Raw genomic sequence first — 26,521 nt, 5'->3', positions numbered from 1 at the left:
TGAAACAAATGTACAGACAAATCATGTTAACTACAGTGTTTTGTACTATAATAGAGTTATAAGCAAGGCACATTTCAAGTCAAGGCATATTTCTCAGACATGGTGTAATTAAGCTGAGGCCTGAAGGGCATTGAAATTTGCTAGAGAAGTAGAGATGATAAGTTGGGCATTCTAGATAAAGGCACTGCATGTGCCAAAGTGTGGAAGCTGGAAAAGCCTTTGTAAAACTGGAGTGTTTTAAGAATAGTGAACAATTCAGAGGTATGAGGCATGAGACACGCTGGTAGGGGTCATGAAGAGGTTTGTATGCCAGGATTAGATAATTACAAGACCAGTAATTCACAAGACCAGTCATTCTACCTATCATTGAAAAAAACAAAACAAAGCAAAATGAAACAAAACAATCTTACATGATACAGAAAAAAGTTGTACAACATAGAATTGCTCTGGTTGAAGTATTAGCAGGCCTGGCTACCTGCCTTCTTGTCTCCTGTAGTGGCCCTAAAGGCATCTACCCAGAATCCTAGGGTTTCCTCCTAGAGCCCTTTGAAAACTATTTTAATTCATCCTAGATATCTTAATGGAAGTTAGTTAGAGGAGTGACATAATCTGATGTGGGTGCTAGAGATTACTTTGTAAGCAGTGTAGAAGTTAGGTTTATAGAAGTGAGACTAGAAGACTACAGATTCTTTTGGAAATAATACTGAATACTGAGGTTCTGTATTTAGGGATAAAATCCATTCAACAGAGAGTAACAAGCATTGGGGTAAAATAAGCTTGTTTGGAGGTGGTTGGGAGGACAGGGAATTTATTTGGGCATAAACTGTTTAGCAAAATATTTTTGCCTTGGAATTTGGTTGTAAAAAGCAACATAGACTTGGTGTTAAAACGATATGTGAATGCAGATGATTGGTAAATAATCATGGTAATACTGCTTATTCATCAGAGTCTGAAAGTATTATGTTACTTTCTTCCCAATAATGTTTTGAAAATTTGTGGAACTACTAGAAGAAACAAATGGGTCAGATGGTAAAAGGGATAGGAAAGTCCTGTAAGGAAAGGTTAAAGAGCTGTGGTATACTTTGGCTCCTGTAGGCTTCTTAATTTACATTTTCAGTGTTTTAAGTATATAATATTTTATATTCTTTACTTTTTCTATTTTATCAAGGTCATTACAAGTATAAATTTGATAAGAATTTATTAATTGCAAAAAAATTACTCTAAATTATGTGTTATTCTAATATGAAATAGAACCTTCTTCCTACTATTGGAACCTACTTCCTACTACCACTTTAGGAAGAAGGGGAGATGATAGGGAAATCATGAGAACATTAACTTTAAAATACTATATTTTAAGGTATTTCTCCCTTAGAAAATACAAGGATTTGAATATTGGGTAATAATTTTATATAATTATCTAGATACAATGTGTTACAGGTAGTTGGTATTACCTGATAGAACTAGTTGATTTCTGGGATTTTAGTATGTTCTTTGTATTCTCCCTTAATTAAAAATAAATAAATAAAATAAAATAAAATAAAATAAAATAAAACAAAACCAAACCATGGAGGGAGTTTAAAGATGGTGGCATAAGAAGACCCTGAACTCACCTTCTCCCATGGACACGATAAACTTACAGCTATATTTGGAACTAGATGAACAGCACCTCCACAACAAAAGACAAAAAAGACACATTCAGTAGTGTAGGAGAAGCAAAGATATGGCCTCACCTAGGGGACCCCATCCCAGGTGACACCACAATCAGGAGGGATCCCCCAAATAAGGAACTCTCCCTTGAGTAAAGAGATTGTGTCCCCTATCAGGCATCCTGACCCTAGGGGCTGGCACTGGAGAGATAAGCTGCCCCCCCCACCCCCCTGCCAAAAAAATCCTATCTGGTTTTGAAAATCAATGGGTAGGTTAAGAGAGGGAGAATCATAGAACTATAGGGAACAGAGATTTCTGCTCATAAGTGGTGTGTGCGTACACCTGCTCTCCCCAAGATCCAGCACAAAAGCAACAGATTGAAGAGTACTTATACTGTGAGAGAGAACCACTTAACTGATTTTAAGGTGGCTATGACAAAGGCAGGGACCTATAGGGACTTTATCTGGTGATGGAAGCATTGGTGGAGTCCATTTTTGGAATCTCATTCTAACTTGCTGATGACAGAGCAGATGTGTGCCATTTTTGTTATCCTTCCTGTAGCAAGCTAGCACTAGAGTGCATACTCTGTCCACTTACCCCTTACCCTGGCTGGCAAGCACCGTGCACCACATAGCCCCCCAGCTGCAAAAGGGCCAGGCTAGTGTCTCCACTGTACTCACTCAGTGATTAGACTGCACATGGGCCAGATGAGCACCATGATCCCCACTTTCCCCATGTAGCAGCCAAGCTGCAGGTGGTCCAAGTGGGTGCTGTAAGTCCTGCCCAACCTGTGCAGAGAACCAAGCTGCAGCTGGGCTGGTAGAGTGTGCTGAGCCCTGCCCTCACTGTGCAGCAGCCAAGCCACAACCCAGTTGGTCCAGCAACTTGAGTCCTACCTTCCTGTGCACCTGATAGGCTATAACTGGGCTGATGAGCACCTGAGCCCTGTTGTCCCCTAGCAGCAGCCAGGCTGTAATTAGCTTCCAGAGGGACCTTAAGCCCCATCTAACCTGCATAGAGACTGGGTCATAACCATGATGGGCAAGCAGCTGGAACCCCACTCTTCCTGCACAGTGCCTGAGCCACAACTGGGTGGGATGAGTGACGTTTCCACACAGCAGTGCTGGCTCTGCCACAGCTGGTGGGCATATGCAGCAAATAGAGTGGACATTCATATGAAGTGCCTGGCTCTGATGGCCAAGGGAGATTGGTCTCATGGCCCACATGAACCAGCTGTTACACAAGACCACTCTTTCAAGACTGAGGGAGGTAGCTATTTCACATAATACATATAGACATAGAGGCAAAATGAGATAGAAGAGTATGTCCCAAACCAAAGAATAAGGCACATCTACTTAAAACAAAACAAAAACTTTAATGAAATGGAGATAAGCAATTTACCTGATAAAGAATTCAGTAATGGTCCAAAAGATGCTTACTGATTTGGGGAGAAGAATGGATGAACACAGCAAGAACTTTAACAGAACTACAGAAAATATAAGAAGGTATCAAATAGAAGTTATAACTGAAATGAAAAATACACTAGAGGGGTTCAGTAGCAGAAGGGATAAACAGAAGCATGAATCAGTGAGCTTGTTGTACTATATTTACATTATTTTTGCAACTTTACCTTTGAACCATACATGTTATCTATTCTGTGAATAGTATTATACAGATGTAAATTTATATAACTGTTAATGTGAAATAAGAGAATTATGGGACAGTATAATCATGATTCACTCTCATGTACCATGTTCTTCCGTGACTATAATCCTTTACAACTGCTTACTCTGCAGTTGCTCTTTTTTTTTTTTTTTAATTTTATAAAGAGAGAGCACATGCGAGTGGGGAGAAGGACAGAGAAAGAGAGAGGGAGAATCTTAAGCAGCCTCCACGCTCAGCATAGAGCCCAGCATGGGGCTTGATCCCACAACCATGAACTTGGTCATGACCTGAACTGACATCAAAGTCAGACGCTCAACTGATTGAGCCACTCAGGTGCCCTGGCAGTTGCTTTAAAGGATCTTTCCCCCTCAAAATTGTGTATAATTGTGTGTAAAATAGTGGTACTAAAAACACATTTTAATTTTGTTTCTTTTAGGCCTATGGCATGTCTGCATTACCTTTAAATCTGATAAAAGGCACTAGAAGTGCTGCTTATGAACGTTTAGAAAACACTGAAGACATTGAAGAAGTGGAGCAACACATTCAAACGATTAAATCAAAAGTAAGTTGGTATTTTATTGTAATTGGGAAGCATAAAAGTACATTGTCTTTGTGCTATTTTCTGATATGACTTAGACATTGGCAATTCCATATTTTTGATATTGTTTGAATTTTTTTGCAACATATCCTTAAGAAACTATGTCCTTAGTTTTAAAATTTGTCTTCTGTGAAATGCAAAACATTGACAATTTGAGAATTTCTATCAGTGTTCAAACAACTAAAAAACAAAAATTCTTCTCAGGTATGAACAGGACCTTGCTTATCCCACATATACTGATTACATGTGTAACATCAGATTTTACTGTATCATTTATGTTCATGTTTTACGTACTAGTGGAATAAGCTAAAAGTTACATGTAACCACTTGCCAATTAAATGTACTTCTAAAAACACAATGAAGTTTTTCTTTCTCTATCACCTTCAAGGAGCAGATAAATATTATCTATAGAGCATAGTAAAAAATGGAAAGTTTTCTGAATTATTCTACTAAACTAGCATAATCCTGATATAGAAACCAGATGGTAATTGCACACAAAAAGGGATATATATATATGTACTGATCTCTCTTATGAACATAGAAGCAAATGTTATAAAGAAAATATTAGCAATTCAAACCTATGCTATAATAGAATATGTTGTAATTATCAGATTAGGTTTATCATAGAAATGCAAAGTCTGACACATTAGAAAAATCTATTAGAATAGTTTAATATGTTGATAAAGAATGAGAAATATTAGCATCTTAATAGACGCTAAAGAATATTTAGTAAAAGTCAATTTGTAGTTATGATTTAAAAAGAAGCCTTACCCACTTTTTGGGATGAGTACTGGGTGTTGGATGGAAGCCAATTTGACAATAAATTATATTTATAAACAAACAAAAAAGAAGCCTTACCAAATTAGAAGAAAAGAAAGTACTTAGGAAAGGAAGCCTGTAACAAGCCTCATACTTAATGATGAATGAAACATTCCCATTCAGGACAGTGCAGTCAGTATCACTGTTGCTCGTTAGCATTTTCGTGGAGGTGCTAGTCAGGTAAGAAAGATTGCAGGTATAAACATTGGAATGAGAGAGTGAAAACAAGGGAAATATCCTTTATTATTTGCAGATATCATCTACCAAGAAAATCTGACAGAATCAAAGAGTCAGGGTTAGGGTTAATTAACCCTGATTGTTTATTAATTAACCTTAATTAGGGCACCTGGGTGGCTCAGTCAGTTAAGTGCCCAACTTCACTCAGGTCATGATCTCACAGTTTGTGGGTTCAAGCCCCATGTCAGGCTCTGTGCTGACAGCTTGGAGCCTGTTTTGGATTCTGTGTCTCCCTATCTCTGCCCCTCACCCACTCATGTTTTATCTCTATTTCTCTCAAAAATAAATAAACATTACAAAAAATTAAAAAAAATTAACCTCAATTAATTATTAATCAAGTTAATAGAACTAATAAGAGTTCATCAAAGTGCCTGGATACAAACATGCAGAAATCATGAACCACTTGGAGGATGTAATAGGAAATGATCTCATTCACAATAGCTATAAACCGTAAAATAATAAGAAATGTCAGAATTTTCCTGGTAGAAATTATAAAATTTATTGAAATACATAATAGAAGACTGAAATAAATGGAGAACTTCCTCAGTTCCTGATTGGAAAGATTCATTATTGTAGAGGTGACAGTTGTTCATAACTTTAGGTAGAAATTCAGTGCAATCATAGAAGACAAAAAATGAAATTTTCATAGACCCCCCCTACCATAGAGTAAAACAATCCTGAATTCAAATCAAATACAAAACTTAAAAAACATTAGGAGAAAGTGAAAGTAAAGTTTTTTCTTCGTGTATAGAAGACCTTTCTAAACGAGGCACACAAAAATCCCAAATGCTGATTGAGACATTGGTGAGTTTTACATTTTTATGTTCTAAAATGTATGTACCCAAAAAGTACCACCAAAAAGGAAGTTAAAGAACCAGCAAAAAAAGTGTGAGGAAATAATCTGCAGTATAGGTTATGTATAAAGAACATCTTCCAGTCAGTAAGAAAAAAGGACAAGCGTTACATAGAAATATTGAACAAAAGACCCAAATAGCATTTACTGAAGGAAAAACTATCCAGTGAAAGTTATAAAATGATGCTTCAGCTCTTTAGTAGTAAGTAGGTTGACCAAGTATCCTAGTTCACCTAGGACCTGAGAGATTTTCCAGAACATGGAACTTGCAGTACAGAGACCAGGATGGTTGGTCACCTTCATAATCAGAGATGTGCTAATTAGAAGTACTCCTTATATATATTTATTTTTTTATCTTTTAGAAATCTTCAACATTTTCACCTCTGTCAGGTATTAATGAGATTTGGGGCATAGATGCACTGTTTGTGGGAATGTAAAGTCTATAGCTTTTAAAGAAAATTATGTGATATGACATGTACATATACAAACAAACACACCTGTTAGTAAAGTTTAATCCAGCAGCTGATGTCTAGGAATGTATCCTACTTCATTATATAAGGATGTTCATGCACACTGTTAATGCACACCCTCCCCTTCCAAAAGAAAACAGTCTTAAGTGTTCAAAAATAAAGTATTTATTAAGGTACCATGGTATAATGTGGTGTGCAGTGATGAAAAAGAATGAGGTAGATTATCAAATCAGTCTCTCAGTTCAAATTCTAGCTCTCCTTATCATGCATATTATATCTGTGAGCCTTATTTTCCTCATCTAGTAAATGGGTATACTAGTACTACCAACTTCAAAATTTTGTTCTGAAGATTTAAGGAGAATAAACGTAAGGGAACAGATAAGTTTTAGGCACAAGAAATGTGCTCAAGAAATGTTAGCTATTACGTATAACAAAAACCATATGTATATTAGCATATATGAATGCATATAAATCCATAGAAAATGTGTGTAAGGATACTGATTTACTTAATGGTGATAACAATAGGAAAGGGCAGTAGTACTTGATGACAGTGTGAAGGGAAGCTTTCTTTCACATTTTACTTTTTTTTGAAAAAAGGCTATGTGTTCATATACTTTTTATGTATATTTTTTCCAGATGAGATAATTAGTTGCCTAGTTTCTTTAAATATATACTTTTTAACGTTTATTCACTTTTTGAGAGACAGAGACAGAGTGCGAGCAGAGCAGGGGCAGAGAGAGAGGGAGACACAGAATCCGAAGCAGGCTCCAGGCCCTGAGCTCTCAGTATAGAACCCGACGTGGGGCTCGAACTCACAAACCAGGAGATCATGACCTGAGCCACCCAGGCATCCCGCTGAGTTTCTATCCTGGTGTTTGTTTCTCTAACCAATATTCTTCTTATATTGGTTTGGTCAATAGGCAAAGCAGAATGGACTTCTATCTTTTACTCCACTGAAATATTCACCAAATAGGCAGATAACTTGGATTTATTTTCAGTGGACCCTTAAATCAGTTTACTAATTTTTTTTTTTTTTTCTGAAATAGTGAAAGCCAGCTGTTAAATAAAACTACTTTATTGCTGGTGTCCTTTGGATAATAGAATGGCAGTTTTGAGAAAAACTGAATATTTAAGGTACAAAGTACCAAACCTTTCTCATACCATACACTTGAAGTATTATTGCCTGGATCTGTCTTCTAGAAGGGAGTGTTTGTTTTACTCCTTTGTCCTTCTGAAAATACCTTTCTCCCAGGTTCCTTTTATTGAGGATACAATTTGATAGTACATATGGTATTTGACTTAAAGGAGTGAAGATAATTAAATATAGCCTCAGGTATGTCAACTATGGTCCCTGTTTGGGTAGCACCAGCATCTCCTGGGACTTTGGTAGAAATGCAAATTTTAGGCCCCACCCAAGACCAACTAAATTTTATTCATAGGGTCTAGAAATCTGTGTTTAACAAACTTTTCAGGTAATTATGCATGATAAAGTTTGAGAAGCAATATGGTAAGGTATGGAAGAGAATGGCTCGGTCTAGAAGAGCATGGCAGTGCCATTATGTAAAGAGATCTTTATAACTGTGTAAATTTCTTTATTAAAGGATATTTGAGTATTGTCTTCATTATTTTGATGATTTCAGATGAGCCTGCACTGGGATACGCTAGAGAGCAATTTTGTTGTCTGTGTCTTAAGAACCTACTTAAACCTAAGTAGGGATATTAACATTTTAATATCTGATGTCTTTATACTTTAAAAATGTAGTTCCATGTAAATATGTTTCTTGTTGCTTCCAATAAAAACAAGTTTACATTTCACCTTTTTGTATATTCAGCAGTTGTCATATTACTGTAGTTTATTATTGTACCTAATTGAAGACACTTAAGGCCAGGAGAATTCAAGTGGGAAAGTGTTATCTTCGAGACCATGGAAAAGGTACTGCTCATGGTTACAGTAAGCATCACATAAACATAGATCGATGGGAGTTTTCCTTCAGTAGGTTGGCTAAAGAAAACATGATTCATTTTGCAAAAGTACTTGGAGAATAAGAAAGTGCAAGTTCTCAGCAGTTCTAAAAACCTCTGCATAGCACATACTAGTATTGCATCTCTCTGCTGATATTTGAAACCTGCGCTGACCAAAGGGAGAGAAGGGGTAGGACCAAACATATTAAGGAATAGAAGGAGGAGCTTGGAGGTAGAATAGAAGAAGGAGGGAGAGTAATTGAGCAAATTGAATAAAGTACCATATAAAAAGGTATTTTTAAAGATATTTATGTCTCTCCACGCAACTTGACCATGTATTTGGAAAATAGGGATCAAGAAGTTCAGTATTAAATGTATATACATCTGCATTTTGATATTGACCTTGGTTCAGAGATGCGTGTTGTCACCTAGTTGTTGTCTGTATTTTTCAGTTTGTAAATTTGCCTGAGGAATATCCAACCTAAAAAAAAGCGTTTGTTGCATGATTTTCTAAATTTGATGGATACTTTACTAAGACCTTAATGGTAAAAAACGGTTTTATTTTGGTCTGTTATTTGTAGAGCAAGGATGGTCGACCTTTGCCATCAAGGGATAAACGCGCCTTAAAACAACTTGAAGAAAGGTTACGAACACTTAGGAAAAGAGAGAGGCACTTAGAATTCATTGAAAACAGCTGGTGGACAAAATTTTGTGGTGCTCTGCGTCCCCTGAAGGTAAATGGAGTTTTCAAAAATTATGTTGTCACTCTTCAGTTTATATAGACCTCTCAGAGAGAATGACTTCTCTTTGTAAGGCATTATAGCATGATACTTATGAGCATGAATTTTGAAGTTAAACTGGTTTTGAATCATAGCTCTGTCATTTGGTAGTTTGGGCAAGTTACACACCTCTCTGAACTTCATTTACTCATGTGTAAAACAAGTATTGTAACAGAGGTGTTGGGAAATTTAAATTAAAATATAGGTAAGTAATGTGTGCTGCCAGCACATTTTTGAAAATTTGTACTTTTTTTTAATGCTTGCTTATTTTTGAGAGACAGTATGAGTGGGGGAGGGGCAGAGAGTGAGGGAGAGAAAGAGAATCTCAAGCAGACTCTGCCCTGTCAGCCCACAGTCTTGACTCTGGGCTTGATCTCATAAACTGTGAAATCATGATTTGAGCCAAAATAAAGAATCAGACCCTCAACTAACTGAGCCACCCACATGCTGCACAAGTTTGTACTTTTCTATAAATAGGAAAACTGGGACCCATTTTAGAGCTCAGGTACCCTAACTGAAATTAATAGAATTTGCTTCCTTGTTAGGTGGTATGTTTCTGAAAGTATATAAAAAGGTATTATTCAGGGCAGAAAACCATTAATTTCTTTCTCTCTTTTCTTTTTTGAAACGATCATTTGCTAGCCTTGATTTCTTCAGATTGGATAGTGGTACCTACACTTAAGGACCTAGATTGAGCTAAGGGCATAATAATACAACTCTGAGTCTAAAAAGTGTCTAGAACTGCTGGCAACAGACTTCTTTATTGTCCATTCTGTATCTGGCATTTCAAACACCTGAACTTTGTATAGAACAGTATGCAGGTTGTAATTTACAAAGTGCAGCGAATAGACTGGTATAAAGAATGTTAGGCAAGATGAGGCTCTAAAGTGGGTTTTACCTAAGTTTAAAAAAAAATGTTTTAGAGAGCCCCATGAAAGGATTAGTTAGGTTGAGTTCTGCTTTATCTTTCTCTTATAATTAGAAAGGAAATAAGGAAATGCACTGGCTGCTCATCCTAAAAATCTCCTTTTTGGAAGAGTTCTTCAAAATTATATCATAATCAGATCTATTGTGTATTACTTTTTTTTTTTTTAATGTTTATTTATTTTTGAGAGACAGAGCGTGAGCAGGGGAGGGGCAGAGAAGGGGAGACACAGAACCTGAAGCGGGTTCCAGGCTCTGAGCTGTTGCACAGAGCCTGATGCGGGACTCAAACTCGCAAACCATAAAATCATGACCTGAGCCGGAGTTGGACACTTAACCGATTGAGCCACCCAGGCACCCCTATTGTGTATTTTTAAACCTTCTGTTAGAATCAATTTTGTTAAAGACTCACCATTCTTTTTTTGCAAGGTGATTTTCTTAGTAATACCAAAGGTATGCTAAAACCCTCCTCAACCTTATCTTCTTTTTTTTTTTCTCCTCAACCTTATCTTAATTCTAAATTTTTTATATGGCTTCTTTATAAATATTTATAACCTGGTCTCTAACATTAGCTGCCTTGATTTAAACATGCTCTGTCCTATTTCACTGAACCTAGTTTAGAGGGATTTTTAAATCAACTTTATTAAGTGCGCAGATTGATGTTGCCAACTATGTAGATATAGAAGACCCACATCACTTCAAAAACTACCCCATGTCTTCCCATCTCCCACTGAACTCAGACCCCAGACGACCGTTGATGTCCTTCTGTCATTATGGTTTAGTTTTATGTGTTGTATTATTTCATATAAATGGAATAGAGTGTAGTATAATCCTTTTTCTGGCTTCTTTGGTGCAACAAAATGTTTTCGAGATTTGTCTATGTTGCGTTTTTTTTTTTTTTCAGTAGTTCATTCTGTTTTATTGCTGGGTAGTATCCTGATTGGTGTCTATGTTACAGTTGGTTTATCCACTCACCTTTTAGTGGAGATTTGAGTTATTCCCAGTTGGAGATTATTATGAATAATGCTGATGTAAACATCTGTTGTAGATGTGTTTTCATTTCATTCATTTTTCTTGGGTAAATAGCTAAGAGTAGAATTTCTGGGTCTAATGTTTAATGTATGTTTAACTTTCTAAGAAAGTACCAAAGTATTTTCCAAAGTGGTTGTACCATTTTTTATTCCCACAGCAATGTGAGATTTCAGATTGCTTCATATCCTTGTCAGCTCTTATATTGTAACTGTTTGTAATAGTTATTCTGATGGCTGTATAATAATATTTTATTGTGGTTTTGATTTGCATTTCCTTGGTGACTAATGATATTTAGTACTTTTTGTATTCTTATTGGCCATTTGTGTATTTTCTCTAAGAGTTTTTTAAGTGTATTTGTTTATTTTGAGAGAGATAGAGACAGTGTGCGTGTGGGGGAGGGGGAGACAGAGATCCGCAAGCAGACTCTGTGCTGACAGCCTGGAGCCCAACAAGGGGCTTGAACTCATGAACCGGGAGATCATGACCTGAGCCAAAACTGAGAGTCAGCTGCGTAGCTGACTGAGCCACCCAGGCACCCCTGTATATTTGCTCTAAAATGCCTGTTTAAATCTTTTGCCCATTTTTAAATTTAAGTTTTTGTTTGATGAGTGAGCTACGAATTCTTTATGTGTCCTGGATTAAATACTTTGTCAAATATATGTATTGTGAATGTTGTCTCTTTTTATGGCTTGCCTTTATGTTTTCTTAACCCTGTCATTCAAAGAGATGTTCCTTAAGTTTTTATAGCAATCATTTTCTGATATGTTTTCTTCTGGAAATTTTACAGTTTAACTCATATTTTAGGTTTGTCGTCATTTTTAAGTTAATTTTATAGGATGGTATAACTTAAGGGCTTCTTCTCCATGTGGAGATGCAGTTGTTTCAGCAACATTTTCTTGTCAAGACTGTTCTTTGCTCATTGGCCTTCCTTGGTACCTTTTGCCAAATCAATTGATCATGTGCATATGTGGGTCTATTTCTGGACTTTTTCTTTTGCTCCATTGATTTATATGTCCTTATGCTAAAACTTGATTATTGGTGTGTTATATAATCAGTCGCAAAATCAAGTAGTCTAGATTCTTCAGTTTTGTTTTTCTTTTCAATATTGTTTTAACTATGCTAGATCCTTCACATTTCAATATAAATTTTAGAATATTACAAAATGCCCACTGGGATTTCTAGTGGGATTACTTTGAATCTGTAGGCAAATTTGGGGACACTTGATACTGTAAACTGAACCAGATGACAGTTCATCCATCTGATGCACAGCAAGCAAGTAAAAACTTGATACCAGCCTATTGCAAGAAAGGCTGTTTATTGGTGTGGCACCACCCAGGATAACAGGGAGCTAATGCTTCACAGTCCTGAACTCTCCCAGTGGCTTACAAGTGAGGGTGTTTTTTTGTTTTGTTTTTTAACTTTAGGGCACAAGAGTGCAAGTGTGAGCAGGGGAAGGGCAGAGGGTGAGAGAAAGAGAGAGAGAGAGAGAGAGAGAGAGAGAGAGAGAGAAGGAAAGAGACAGAGTGAGACAAAGAGAGAACTTTAAGTAGGCTCCACTCAGCATGGAGTCCAACTTGGGGCTTGATCCCATGACCCTGAGATCATAACCTGAGCTGAAATCAAGATTCAGATGCTCAGCTGACTGAACCACCCAGGGGCCCTGAAAAACGAGGGTTTTTAAAGGCAACTTTTGGTGCAAAGGCCCTCCTGAGAAGGTGGACCCCACTGATTGGAGGCCCAGAAGGTCATGTTAGCAGGTGCTCTGGTGTTGCTTTGTCTGGTCTCCTGGAAGTCTTTTCCATTCCAGGAGACTTGGAATCTGAAAAATGCTTTTACTCTTTATGTTAGAGATTTCATTAGGTACATTTGGTGATTATATCTTTGTTTATAAGCTAGTGGAGTTGCATTTCTGCAGGTTCCCTGGCCAGTCCAGCCTTGCCTGGGGATATACAACCTTTAGTGCTCATTCTTTCATCTGCTCTTTCATCTGAGCTGACAAGATGGATGCTGGCTTATATTTTAATACTGAACCTGCCAATTCATGGACGTGATAGCTTTCCATTTATTTATGATATCTTAAATTTCTCTTTGCAACATTTTGTAGTGGTCAATGTAGAGGTTTTGAAAATATTTTGATAAATTTACCTATATCTTTATATTTCTGTTCCCCCAAAATTTGTATGTTGAAATCCTCATCTCCAATGTGATGGTATTTGGAGGTGGGGGCTTTGGGAGCTGATTAAGTCATGAGGGTTGAGACCTTATGAATGGGATTAATGCCCTAATAAAAGAGACCCCAGAGGGCTCTCTCACCCTCTCCTCCATGTGAGAAGACAGAAGATTTTATGATTTTGTTTACCTTCAATCCTGAATTATTGGCTTCTCTTAGTATGTAGAAATTTGTTTTTGTGCATTGACCTTATAGCATGCAACCTGGCTAAATTTTTACTTCTAGTAGCTTTATTATAGTTTCCTAAGGAATTTTTATGTACATGAACATGTTAGATGCTTAAAGACAGTTTTATTTATTCCTTTCCAGTGTAAGAGTCCCAATTGCTTTTTTTTTCTTCCCATTATTGCACTGGCCCAAACCTCCTGTACAATCAATTTACCACTTATTCTTTTTGTTATATGACTGTATTATTCTTGAAATATGGATCTAAATTCTTACCTTTCTTTCATTTTCTGGGCCTAGGTTAAGAATAAGAGGAATAATTAGGAACAGTGAGGAATGAAAATAGGCATGCCTGAAGGAAAACTCTGGGGATACAAACTTAAATTGTTATAAAATTGAGGGTTTAACATGATTGTGACGGGATAAACACTGCTTTTTTTTACTCAAATGAAATATAAAAATTATCATCACTTCTGTGTTTGTGCATAGTTGATATAGTTCATAAAGTGGAAGATACATGCTCTTAGTGCTTCTTAAATATTAGCATCTAAGTAGTCCTAGTGGAAGAAGGTAGAGACAGGTCCACTCATCCCTCTGCACTGCTCCCTACCTGCCGGAGGTGCCTTACAATCCATGAGACTCTCCTGATAGAAAATTCCTTTGAAGTTATGTTCTATCTCAAACTCTTGTGCTAATATTGCCTTTTAATCTGTATTCTGATCCATGTTTCTTTTATTAGAAAATGTATTAGAGGGGCGCCTGAGTGGCTCAGTCGGTTAAGCGTCCGACTTTGGCCCAGGTCATGATCTCATGTCCGTGAGTTCAAGCCCCGTCTGTGCTGACAGTGCAGAGCCTGGAGCCTGTTTCAGATTCTGTGTCTCCCTCTCTCTCTCTGACCCTCCCGCATTCATGCTCTGTCTCTCTCTGTCTCAAAAATAAATAAACGTTTAAAAAAAAAAATTAAAAAAAAAAGAAAATGTATTGGATTTAAATTTTCGCAAATGGAAAAATTCAGTTCTACGATTGTTTTTTTAATGACAAAATATTATAATTTTTTTTCATAAGAGTAAATTCTCATGAGAAACCTAATGATCTTGTGGTTTCACATTGCTCTGCATTCTTAGGGTATGCATACCTCATTTCAGAGGCATGGACTTTGCTGTTGCATACACTTGGTTTTGAGTCCTTGCTCTGATCCTAACCAGCTGTCCAAACTCTGTTCCTTCACCTTTCTAAACCTTAACTTTTCTCACCTTAACTTAACTCACTAATGGAGTTATATACTTACCTTCTTTTTGTTGTGAGAATTAAAAGAAATAATGTATGTAGTGTTAATGCCTTTTGATGTAAACAGCTCAGGAGATTGCAGCTGCTATTGTTATAGGTTTATATTTAAAATTTTTCAACTTCTTAAATGCTGCCATAGAACTCAAGGGAAAATACCCGTTTTATGTTGTAGACATTTATAAAACTAAGCATCTAATTAGAATAAATTAATGGCTTCTTAAAACAACTTTCGGAAATAATACTGAACACATTTCTAAGAATACAGTCTGATGTTTGTTAACTACCTGACAGCATACTTCGAGCTTGTATAGCTAATTGGCCTGGGTAACCTATGGATTCATTAGGTTTTAAATCCAACTTTTGGTTTTACTATATATATATATACCTTATATTATATACATACCTCTTGTATTTACATAGAAAGTTATAAATACATGTTCATAATTATATCACAGATTTTTTGAGACTTTTTAAAAATTGTGGTAAAACGTATATAAAATTTACCATTTTAACCATTTGTAAGTGTGCATTCCGTGATACTAAGCATGGAACATTCGCAACATTATGTAACAATCACCCTTATTCATTTCCAGAACTTTTTTTCATCTCAGAAACACCATACCCATTAAACAAGAATAACTCCCCATTCCACACCCACCCCCAGCCCATATCCCCTGATGACCTCTGTCCTGCTGTCTCTGCCTGTTCTAGGTACATCATCTAAGTGGAATTACTACTGTGTTCGTTTGTGTATGGCTTATTTCAAATTGCATAATATCTTCAAGATTTATCCATGTTGTAGATGTATCAAAATTTCATTTCTTTTTAAGACTGAATAACATTCTGTTGTGTATGTAATCTACATTTTGCTTATCTATCTGTTGGTGCACATTTGGGTTGTTTCCAACTTTTGGCTATTGTGAATAACGCTACTGCGGTAATTGGTGTTCAAGTGTCTGTTTGAGTCTCTGCTTTCAGTTATTTTGAGTATATACTTAGAAATGGAATTACTGGATGACATTTCCGTTTTGTGTTTAGTTTTTTGAGGAACCTACAAACTTTTTTTTCACAGCGACTGTACCATTTTATATTTCCACCAGAAATGCACAAGGGTTCTAATTTCTTTCCATCTTTGCAAACACTTATTTTCTGTTGTTTTGATAATAACCAACCGTATGGTTTTGGAGTGATACCTTGTGGTGGCTTTGATTTGCATTTCCCTAATAATTAGTGATCTTGAGCATCTTTTCATTTCATTATGGCTATTTGTGTATTATTTTCTTTGGAGAAGTGTTCACTCAAGTGTTCACTCAAGTCTTTTGTCTGTTTTTAAATTGTTTATGTTTTATTGTTGTCAACTTGTAAGGGATTTTTTTTTTTTTAGTAGTCTGAATATTAATCCCTTATCAGATATAGGATTTGGAAATACTATCTCCCAACCTTGGTTTGTCTTTTCACTATGTTGATAGTGTCCTTGATACACTAAAGTTTTTAATTTTGATGAAGTCCAATTTATTTAAAATTTGTTGCTGTTGTGGCCTGTGCTTCTGTGTCATATCCAAAAAATAATTGCCAAGTCCAGTGCCATGAATATGTTTCCCCCTTTTTATCCCTAGAAGTTTAATAGTTTCAGCTCTTAGGTTTAAGTCTTTTTAACTATATTGAGTTAACTTTTTCATATGATTAAGGTTAAGGGTCCAATTTCATTCTTTTGCATTTGGATGCCCTTGACCCAGCACTATTTGTTGAAAAGACTGACCTTTTGGTCTTGACACCATCGTCAAAAATCGATGGATCATATATGGGAGAGTTCATTTCTGGGGTCTATTGCATTGGTTATATATCTGTCTTTATGACAGTACAAAGCTATTTTGATTATTGTAGCTTTGTAGTAAGTTTTGAAATCAGGAAATGCGAGTCTTGTAACTTTTTTCTTTTGTAAGATTGTTTTGGCTATTTGGGGTTTTTTGAAATTTCATAGGAGTTTTAGGATGGGTTTTTCTGTTTCTGCAAAAAAAAACCCAGAAAATAAACAAAAAAAATTGTAATTTTGATAGAGATTGCATTGATTCTGTAGATCACTTTTAGTAGTATTGTTATTTTAATAATACTAAGTCTTGAAGTCCATGAACATGGCATGTGTTTACATTTATTTATGTCTACTTGAATTTCTTTGAGCAGTGTTTTGTAGTTTTCAGTGGATAAGTCTTTTGTCTCATTGTTTAAGTTTATTCCTAAGCATTTTATTATTTTTGTTTTATTCTGTTTATTTGAATCAGACACATAATAAAGAACTATTAAAATTTATATTTCTACTTGTCCCACTAATCTCCTAACCCCCCAACACATACACAAACACAACTAAAATTCATAAGGTAAACAAACAATGAAAAATAGTTTTATCATACATAGACAGTGCTTAGTTGTTTTGAAGGTGTGTGGGAATATTTTAATTTTTTTAACTAATATTTTTGTCATCCCAGGAGCCTCTAGAATTTACTACAACTATGTTTAAAGATGTAGCAGATTACCTTTCTAAGAATAATATTTAAAGCATGTATGTTTTTATTGTTTGTTTTAGGTCATACTATTTAGGTATGTCTAAAGAAAAAGACTGGCACTTTTTAACTTTAAAGGAGGCTTTTACTGGATGTATAAATGTGCATTTCAAATTTTACTTGATCACTATTTGAGAGAGATTTTTTGGGGAGTTTTAATGTAGATGCTTCTTAGAGTAATAGTAATTGTATATTAGAGTTTCTGGAACAGTATCTTTTGTAGATTCCCAGTAACTTTATGGTATGGATATTGTAGTTCATATAAAGAATAAACCCACTTGTAAGTGACCTAATCCATCTTTACATTGGTATAATAATGAAACTCCAGTGCATAGAAAAGCTTGGAGCGGGTCTTAAAAAATCAATGACTGATCTTTTTTTTGTGTTTGTGTTTAAGAAGACTTGCTTAACATATATGGTTGATTCATTAACATTGAACTGTAGATGTAAGATCAACATCAGTATTACTTCTGTCTGAACAAAGTTTACCTAACACAAGTATATCCTCAGTAATCACAGCCTTCTTAAGTCTTAGGAACACTAGAGAGCACTTCAGCACTATGCTGGGGGCTCTTTGAAAGAGCAAAATTACCAACACAAAAGCACAAAACAAACAATGTAATGCTAACTAGACCACTTACTGGATACTTGTTTACAGTATGAGAGCTGAAACAAGAAAGGGTGTACCCTTGTTCAACCTTAGCTGGGAATTTGCACATCAGGTGGCTTAGATTTTTCATTACCCTGCACATATCCCAGAAGACCACGTAAGTGCCCTAAGTATTGATTTTAAGGTTATAAATAAATTTTAGTGGGTAGATGCATTTGCAAATACAGAATCTGCAAATGAGAATCAACTGTACCTCTAAGTAAAAACAAAAAGAAATTTCCCAATCTAGCAAGTCTTCCCTCCAGCTCTTATTGCAAAACTTTGTGTTTAAACAAAGATAATCAGTCTGGGGAAAAGTGCATGGGAGAAAAGGGGAAATTTAGAGGTGGGCCTAAGATTGATCTGAAAGCCCCTAAAAGTTAAATGAAATAAGCTGGTCACAAAAAAGATAAATACTGTGTAATTCCACTTATATGAGGTATCCAGAGTAGTCACATTCATGAAAACAGAAAGTAGAATGGTGGCCTCCAGGGGTTGGAAAGAAAGAGATATGGGGAGTTGTTGTTTAATGGGTACAGAGTTTCAGTTTTGCCAAATACAAACAATTCTTGGAGATTGGTTATACATTGTGAATGTATTTAATGCTACTAAATTGTGCACTTAAAAGGTTATGATGATACATTTTATGTTATGTATCTTTTACCATTATTTAAAACAAAAACAAAAAACCAGAAATGGCCAAGAGCCAGAGAGACATGAAGAGTTGGACTGTGGGAAAAATGAGAGGAAAACAGAGATGAAAACAAAATTACAGGGTGTCCAAAGGAAAATAGACTCAAAATTTGGTAAGCAGCATTGAAGAAAGGTAGGAGAAACAACCAAGAGAAAGAAACAAGAAGTGAAAAGAATCAAAAAGTGTTGAAATGGAAGAGAAGGAAAAACTACATGTGTTTCATTGGAGAAGGAGAAGCTTAATTGGTCCATGCAGAAGCAAAACAAAAGAAATTAGTGGAACTAATATTTAAAGTTGTAATTCCAAAAAATGACCTAAAAATAGACATGAAATCTACACATTGAAATAGCCACTTTGTACCTGGGAAAATTTATGTGCATTTTCCTGTAACACTGACTTCAGAATTAAAGAAGAGTCCTTAAGATTTCCAAGTAAAAAAAAAAAAAAATCCACTGATTTACAAGGTCAACATAGTTAGACTTATTATCAGATTTTTAAAAAAACATAAAGCAAGCAAGAATGGGGCAGGGGGACATTAAAAAAGGCCTAAATGAACAGTCCAAAGTCAGAAGTTTATATTTGGCCAAACTATCTTTTAGAAAAGCGATTTTTAAACATTTAAGGACTTAGGGAATTCTGTACCCACGGGCTCTTGAGAAATCCACTAATTGCCAAGCTCTAACCAACCAAGAGATGAGGTGGAAAACATCAGCAAAAGAAGTAATGGTGAATATTTAATATTGCAGATCTATGAAGAAAAGATGTGGGCAAGGGTGAGAATATGTGTAAACATAGGTTCTGATGAGACAGAAATCATGCAATTAAGAGAGAGAAGTAGAATTTCTTATAGATTACTGTATGGGTAGTAGGTGGGAGTTGGATACATAAAAACTAATCAATTTTATATTAAAGGGCTAAATATGAAAACAGGGGCTAAGAGCATTTGAAAAATTAAAATGCACTGAAACAAAAGTATAAAGCTACTTGACAAAAAGGACTTAAAAATGGAAGAGTGAAGAACATATTAACAAAGAAACACGAGAAATATAAAATACACGCAAGTCTCAGATAATAATATATGTTGAGATTAATGTTCCAGGCATATCAAAAAATATGAGTGGACCTAACTCGCTATTAAAAGAAAAATTTTAATTTTCCTCACAAAGCAAGGTATAACCTAAAACAGATTGACAAAGGCTAAAAATGTATATTAAAAGATATACTAGGCAAATGGAAATGATAAGAAAACGTATAGCGATCTTGATACTGGACAAAGTAGAATTTCAAGCTGAAAAACATTAAGTCTGACAGAGAAGGATACTTTTTGTGATAGAATCCTTTTCTCCTCCCTCAGTGATTTCCATGCCCTAATCTGTGGAACCCTTTATAGTAGCCACATGAAGTGGCAGAAGGGACTTTGCAAATGCAGTTATGGTTACAGACTTTTAGGAGGTTATCCTGGATTATCTGTGTGGGCCCAGTCTAATAACATGAGCCCTTAAAAGCAGAGAACTTTTTGGCCTGAGTCAGAGAGATGTATGTGGTATAAAGGGTAAGTCAAGGATAGTGAAAATGTGATAAAGGCTTGGCTTGCCATTACTAATTTGAAGATGGAGAGGGCAGTATGGAAAGGAATGCAAGCAGCTTAAGGAACTGAGAGGCTGATAGCCATCAAAGACTACAACCCTGTATGGAGCCCTACAACCTCAAGGATCTGAATTCTATCAACACTCTGAAAGAGCATGAAGGGATTCTTCCCCAGAGCCTCCCGGAGGGAATACAGCGCTGCTGACAACTTGGTCTTTTGGCTTTGTGCCACCTTAAGCAAAGAAGCATCTGAGCTGTGCTGTGCCCAGACTTCTGACCCACAGAATAAGAAGTAGATGTTGTTTTAAGCCACTACATTTGTAGTAGTTTGTCACTGTAGCAATAGAAAACTAATATACTTATTAGGAAAATTTGTAAGTTATGATGAAGATGAAATAGTTACATACCAAAGAACACAGCAACCACCTTTATGAAGCAGGAAGTATGAGATATTCAAGGAGACGTAGATTGAAATATGTTAATAGTAGGAGAATAACATAGCACCATACTCAGGGTAAGACATTTCAGATGCACAAAATTGAGTAAGAATATAGAAGACCTAAGTCAATAAGGTATATCATAACTTTGGGACTTTAAATCCCAATATAGAGTCTATACTTTCCAAGTGCACATGGAACATTCACTAAAATTGATCATATATTATGTCATGAAGAAACTTCAATAAATTCTACAGAGTAGATATATTACAAACACCTCTTCCCTGATTGCAATGCAGCATTAAAACTAGAAATTATAATAAAATCAATAAAGTAGGACACTTTTCACTTGGAAATTAACCTTGTATTCAGCAACTCTTGGGTGAAAGGAAAGTAAAAATAAAAACAAACTTCAAAATTCTTAAAATTAATAATGGAAATATCATATTAGAACCTATGAGATACATGTAAAACGGTGATCATGAAATAAGGATCAGGAAATTCAAAGCCTTAAACACATTTATCAATAAAAAAAGAAAGGATAAAAATATACTCTAAATTCCAAGCACGCAAGGCTAGCAAAGGAGCAAAGTAAACCAACAGAAAGCACAAGGAAAAAAGTAAACATAAAATCAGAAAACAATGAGAGAGGAAAACTAGATCAATAATTTCTATGTGTATGTTTCAACTAATAGATAAAACACTAACTTCATTGAAAGGAAACCGGGCTGATTGGAGAAATGGTTGATGCTGAGGCTGGTGCTGGGAAAGTATATAAGCCCACACCTGTTTATGTCAGACAGAGAAGAAGTGCAGAAGTATAGCTAGAGTATGATAAGGGAATGTGCTTGAAGGGGCTCTTGCTTCCTAAACCTGGGACCATTTAAGTATCAGAATATATGAGTATAATGATGGAAATAAGTAAATGGAGAAAGGAAAGCTCTACCCTACAGAGGCATTCTAATAAATGTAGAATAAATGTCAGAATTAGAAAATCAGTATTTGGCAAACATCACATACAGTACTGTTTCTTGCAAGAGAAATAAATGAATACTAAAATTAGAAGGTGAAAATTTGGGGATAGCAGGATATTTGCATAATCTCACTATTTCTACACAAGACTTACTAATTATAAAGGGGACAGTAGTAATTGTACAGTGAAGAGACATGACTTAAACCACCTTAACCATGTGATCCAAGTTAAGCTCATCAGTAATGGGGTAATAGATACGATTGTGCCTCTGTCATTTCTGCCAAAAATACATGAACTGAATATAAATAATTGTAAAGAAATAGGTAACCCACATTGAAGGATAACGCAAATAACTGTCCTGGACTCTTCAAAATATAAAGGTCATGAAGGTAAAAGTGATTTAGGAACTGTTCCAGATTAAAAGGTGTACTAAACAGATAAAAGCAAAGTATAATGCTGAATTGCATTTTGGACCAGAAAAAAAAACAACAACACAACTTTGTTCTCTAAAGGACTTAAGTGGAACAATTAAAATTTGAATTAAGTCTGTAGATTATATAATAGTGTTATATCAATATTAATTTCTTGATTTTGATAATTGAAGTGTGATTATGTGAAAGAATTTGCTTTTGGAGCATAGGTATTAAAATATTTTTCTGCAGCTTATTCTCAAAAACAGTTCAGCCACCTAGAGAATGATAAAGCAAGGTAAATGTTAACATTTGGACAATTTAGTTGGAAGGTATACCAAAATTCTTTGTGCAGTTTTTGCAGTTTTCTCATATATCTGAAATTATGGCAAAATAAGGCTTTAAAATCTTAACTTCTACTAGACCTCCCCTACTTCCCCCTCCCCCCCCCACCCTGATTTTGGCATTATCCTTACCACTCTCATTTTTAATGTCAATCTTTATGAAAGTCTCTTCTATAAGAATAGTATAGAACAATGACCAAATACCATTAGCTAGTACTACCCTAACAAATCACTATGAGATTCTTTGTAATTTAAAATACAATAATTTGTAGCCAGAGCTGAATATTATTGATCTTCTAACTTTTTAAAAAACTTTATGTACAACACTTGCAACATGTAAAGAAACTGAATTCTTTTCCTAGAACTATAACTTACAATGTCCTATCAAGATTTGATAATGAAAATTATGTATTAACCTTCTACCTCTGAGGAAAGTCTTGAAGACTAATTGATTTGCTACTTAGAGTTAGGGGACCTGGGACCCATGGCCATTAGCTATGTAATACTGGACACATAATGTCAGATGGGCTTCTAGAGAGAGGAATGTTCAGTTTGGGTTAAATTAAAATCCAGTTCTCCATTCCAGAATTATCTTTTCAAACGCTTGTTAACCTGGGTTGAAGTGGTATCTTTTTATTGTAGTCATCTGATATTCTAAATGACTTTTCTAAGGCACAGTTTCTCAATTGTAACATAAGAATTACTTGGGACTCTTGTTAAAATACAATTCAGATCCAGTCCACCTTTGGTAAGTCCCAAGGATGTGTAAGCTCCAGCAAGCTTCCAGAAAGCTCCCAGTTGATGCTGATGGTCCATGACCACTCTTTGGTTAACAAGATTCTAAGTAGTTATAAAGGGAAAACATGCTTCTGTTTCCTATCCTCATTGTTATTAAAGAGTAAGAAAACTAGAAAAAGGCAAAAAAAGGAAGCAGTACATGGTATTTTATTTAAAGTAACAAAAATAATAAGATACAATAGAAATTATTTTTATCTTACATTTGTAACTATTATTTGAGTCTCTAGGTGTGGTAACTTTCTACTTTTTTGGGTTATATTTCTGTATACACAAAAGCTGTTTTATGGATATAGGAAATTCACCTATGAAATTTGATAAGAGATGTGTCCTAAAAAAAAAAAAAAAACTGATCCTAAATTATTTCTTTCTATACTGTTTGGAGGTTTTGTTTCACGTTGTCAGACAGTATTAAATTCTAGGATAAGAGATTTATGGTAGGCTAATTAGCATCTCAAAACAAATGATTTTAAGAGAGTGATTGAAAGTTTATTTTTGCTAAAGTGATAGCTTATTCATGCTGCTTTCTAAGACCATTCAGGGTTCAGTTTAAATCAGACTTTATCAGTCTCAGCACAGTTGACATTTGGGGCCCAATAATTCTTTTTTTTTTTTTTTTTTTTTTTTAGTTTTTTTTTTTTTTTCAACGTTTATTTATTTTTGGGACAGAGAGAGACAGAGCATGAACGGGGGAGGGGCAGAGAGAGAGGGAGACACAGAATCGGAAACAGGCTCCAGGCTCTGAGCCATCAGCCCAGAGCCTGACGCGGGGCTCGAACTCACGGGCCGCGAGATCGTGACCTGGCTGAAGTCGGACGCTTAACCGACTGCGCCACCCAGGCGCCCCCCAATAATTCTTTGTTGGGGAGGGTGACTACTGTCCTGTGCATTTTAGGGTATTTAGCAGCATTCTTAACCTGCTTGCTGTAACACCCCTGCCCAACTCAAATCATGACAGACTTTCTGTAAACACTGTCAAATGTCCTTTTGAAGGGGGGTAGAATATATCCAATTTAGAACCACTGATTTAAATGAAAGAAAAGAACACAGGGTTTTAAAGTTAGTAAAAGGGAAAGGGAAGAGATTTGGGGGAATGGTATGCTATTAATGAGATAGAGGAACATAAATTTTCTTTGTAGGTAATGGAAAATTTTCTGGACAGTTGATCCATCATTGCTTTAGATAACGTCACACGTCAAGTTAGTAACATTGATAGTATTTTTACTCTGAAAAAAGTAATGTCTTACTTGGTATTCTTTGTAGATTATAACGTTTCACCTCCTTAATGTGGTTTAATGAACGTTACATGATTCATATCTGATTAATACACAGGAAAAACTTGGTTTCTGTTCTATATATTTATGTCTCTAAAACAACATTATTTTAAGAGGTCAATTTTTCCCAACTTGACCTATAAATTTAATGCAATTACAATAAAAATCCCAAGTTATTTTGTGGATATTCACAAATTGATTATAAAACATATGTGGGAGGGGGAAAAAAGACCCAGAATAGCCACAACAATACCTAAGAACAAAGTCAGAGGACTGACACCACCCAACCTCAAGACTTACTCTAACGCTACAGTAATCAAGACAGCATGGTATTGGTGGAAGAGGAGACACATAGACCAGTGCGACAGAATAGAGAGCCCTGAAATAGACCCATAATGAGGTTAACTGATCTTTGACAAAGGAGAAAAGACAACTCATTGGAGAAAGGATACTCTTATCAACAAATAGTGCTGAAAGAATTTGACATCTACACAAAAAAAGTGAATATAGACCTAGACTTTAGACCTTTCACAAAACTTAAAGTGAATTATAGACCCGTTGTATTAAAAAACAAAACAAAACAAAACAAAAAAAAACTATACACCTTCTAGAAAGTAACAGAGAAAATCTAGGTGACCTGAGGTATGGTAGTAAGTTTTTAAATACATCACCAAAGCGTGATCCATGAAAGAAATAAATGGATAACTTGTACTTTATTAAAATTAAAAAGTACTGCTCTGTGAAGGACACTGTTAAGGAAGTAAAAGGACAGGTCACAGTAGTGCTTGGGTGGCTCAGTCGGTTAAGCATCTGACTCAGCTCAGGTCTTGATCTCAGGGTTGTGAGTTCAAGTCCTGTGTTGGGCTCTGCGCTGCATGTGAAGCCTACTAAAAAAAAAAAAAAAAAAAAAGTCACATGATCTCACGGTTCCATGAATTCAAGTCCCCCATCAGGCTCTGCACTGCCCACACCGAGCCTGCTTGGGATTCTCCCTGTCCCTCTCTCTCTGCCCCTACCCTGTTTGCACTCGCTCTCTCTCTCTCTCTCTCTCTCTCAACATAAATACACTTAAAAAAAAAAAAACTTAAGAAATAGGCTTCAATCCAAAATATATAAAATACTCTTAAAACTCAACTATAAGAAACTACTAGGTTTATCGAAATTGTTTTCCTACTGTCTTCTAGCCTTCATGGTTTCTGATAGGAAATGAGTTGTTAATCTTGCTGAGAATCTGGTTTACATGAATCTCTTCCTTCTTGTTGCTTTCAAGATCTCTTTGATTTGCCCTCCCCTCCATTTATGCATGTCTAGGTGTGGATGTCTTTGAATTTATTCCTCTTAGACTTTGTTGAGTTTCTTGGATGCATAGGCTATTTTTCATCAAATTTAGATTGTTTTTGCCTATTATTTCTTGAAGTTTTCTTTCTGCCCCTTTCCCTCCTCTTTTTGTGGGAATCCTATTGAGCTTATATTGCTATGTTTCAAGGTGTCACATGTGTCTGAGTCTCTGTTCACTTTATTTCATTATTTTTTCATTCTGTTCCTCAGACTTGGTCATCTCAGTTGCTTTAAATTTGATGATATTTTCTTCTTTCCTGCCCAAATCTGCTGTTTAACCCTTGTAATGAAATTTTCTTATCAGTGTCAACTCCAGAATTTCAATTCACTTCTTTTTTATAATTTCTCTTCCTTGATAGTCTTTAGTGAGACATTGTTTTCATTATTTTAGTTCTTAAGTCACGGTTTCCACTTAGTTCAAGTACTAATTTAAGTTCTCATTTAAATGTATGTTGTTTTCTAGGTTTTTATAAAATTTATCTTTTTACATTTATAATGTATTCTATTAAGTAGCTATGATTAAACAGTTGAACTCTGGGTCATATATCCCAACAGATTGGGAAAATAGTCAAGGATTTTTTTCCTTTTTTTTTTCTTCCCCAAAATCGACATCAAGGAAAGGGAATTTTAACTTTTGCTATTTCTGTTTCATGTTCTTTTACTACTACTTGGTATCTGGTAGTTATACTCCCTCATTCTACAAGCTATTTCTTATTAACAGTCTATTAGGAAGTAATAGGTTTCACTTTTTGATCCTCAGTGTAATCATATTGTCCTCACCTAGGTATCAAATA

General features: G+C 35.5%; 1 protein-coding gene across 4 annotated transcripts in view; it reads left to right on the top strand.

Annotated features, from left to right (window-relative positions):
- Positions 1-26,521, top strand: part of LMBRD1 (LMBR1 domain containing 1) — a 111,896-nt gene that overhangs the window by 51,172 nt on the left and 34,203 nt on the right. For all 4 annotated transcript variants that reach the window (XM_030315781.2, XM_030315783.1, XM_030315784.1 and 1 more), the window contains 2 exons: positions 3,749-3,874; positions 8,833-8,985. In XM_030315781.2, the coding sequence (XP_030171641.1) occupies positions 3,749-3,874; positions 8,833-8,985 (279 nt within the window). The remainder of the gene's footprint in view (positions 1-3,748; positions 3,875-8,832; positions 8,986-26,521) is intronic.

The sequence above is a fragment of the Lynx canadensis genome, chromosome B2 (assembly GCF_007474595.2).
Source record: "Lynx canadensis isolate LIC74 chromosome B2, mLynCan4.pri.v2, whole genome shotgun sequence".
Lineage (NCBI taxonomy): Eukaryota > Metazoa > Chordata > Mammalia > Carnivora > Felidae > Lynx > Lynx canadensis.
This window is presented reverse-complemented; position numbering and strand designations above follow the sequence as displayed.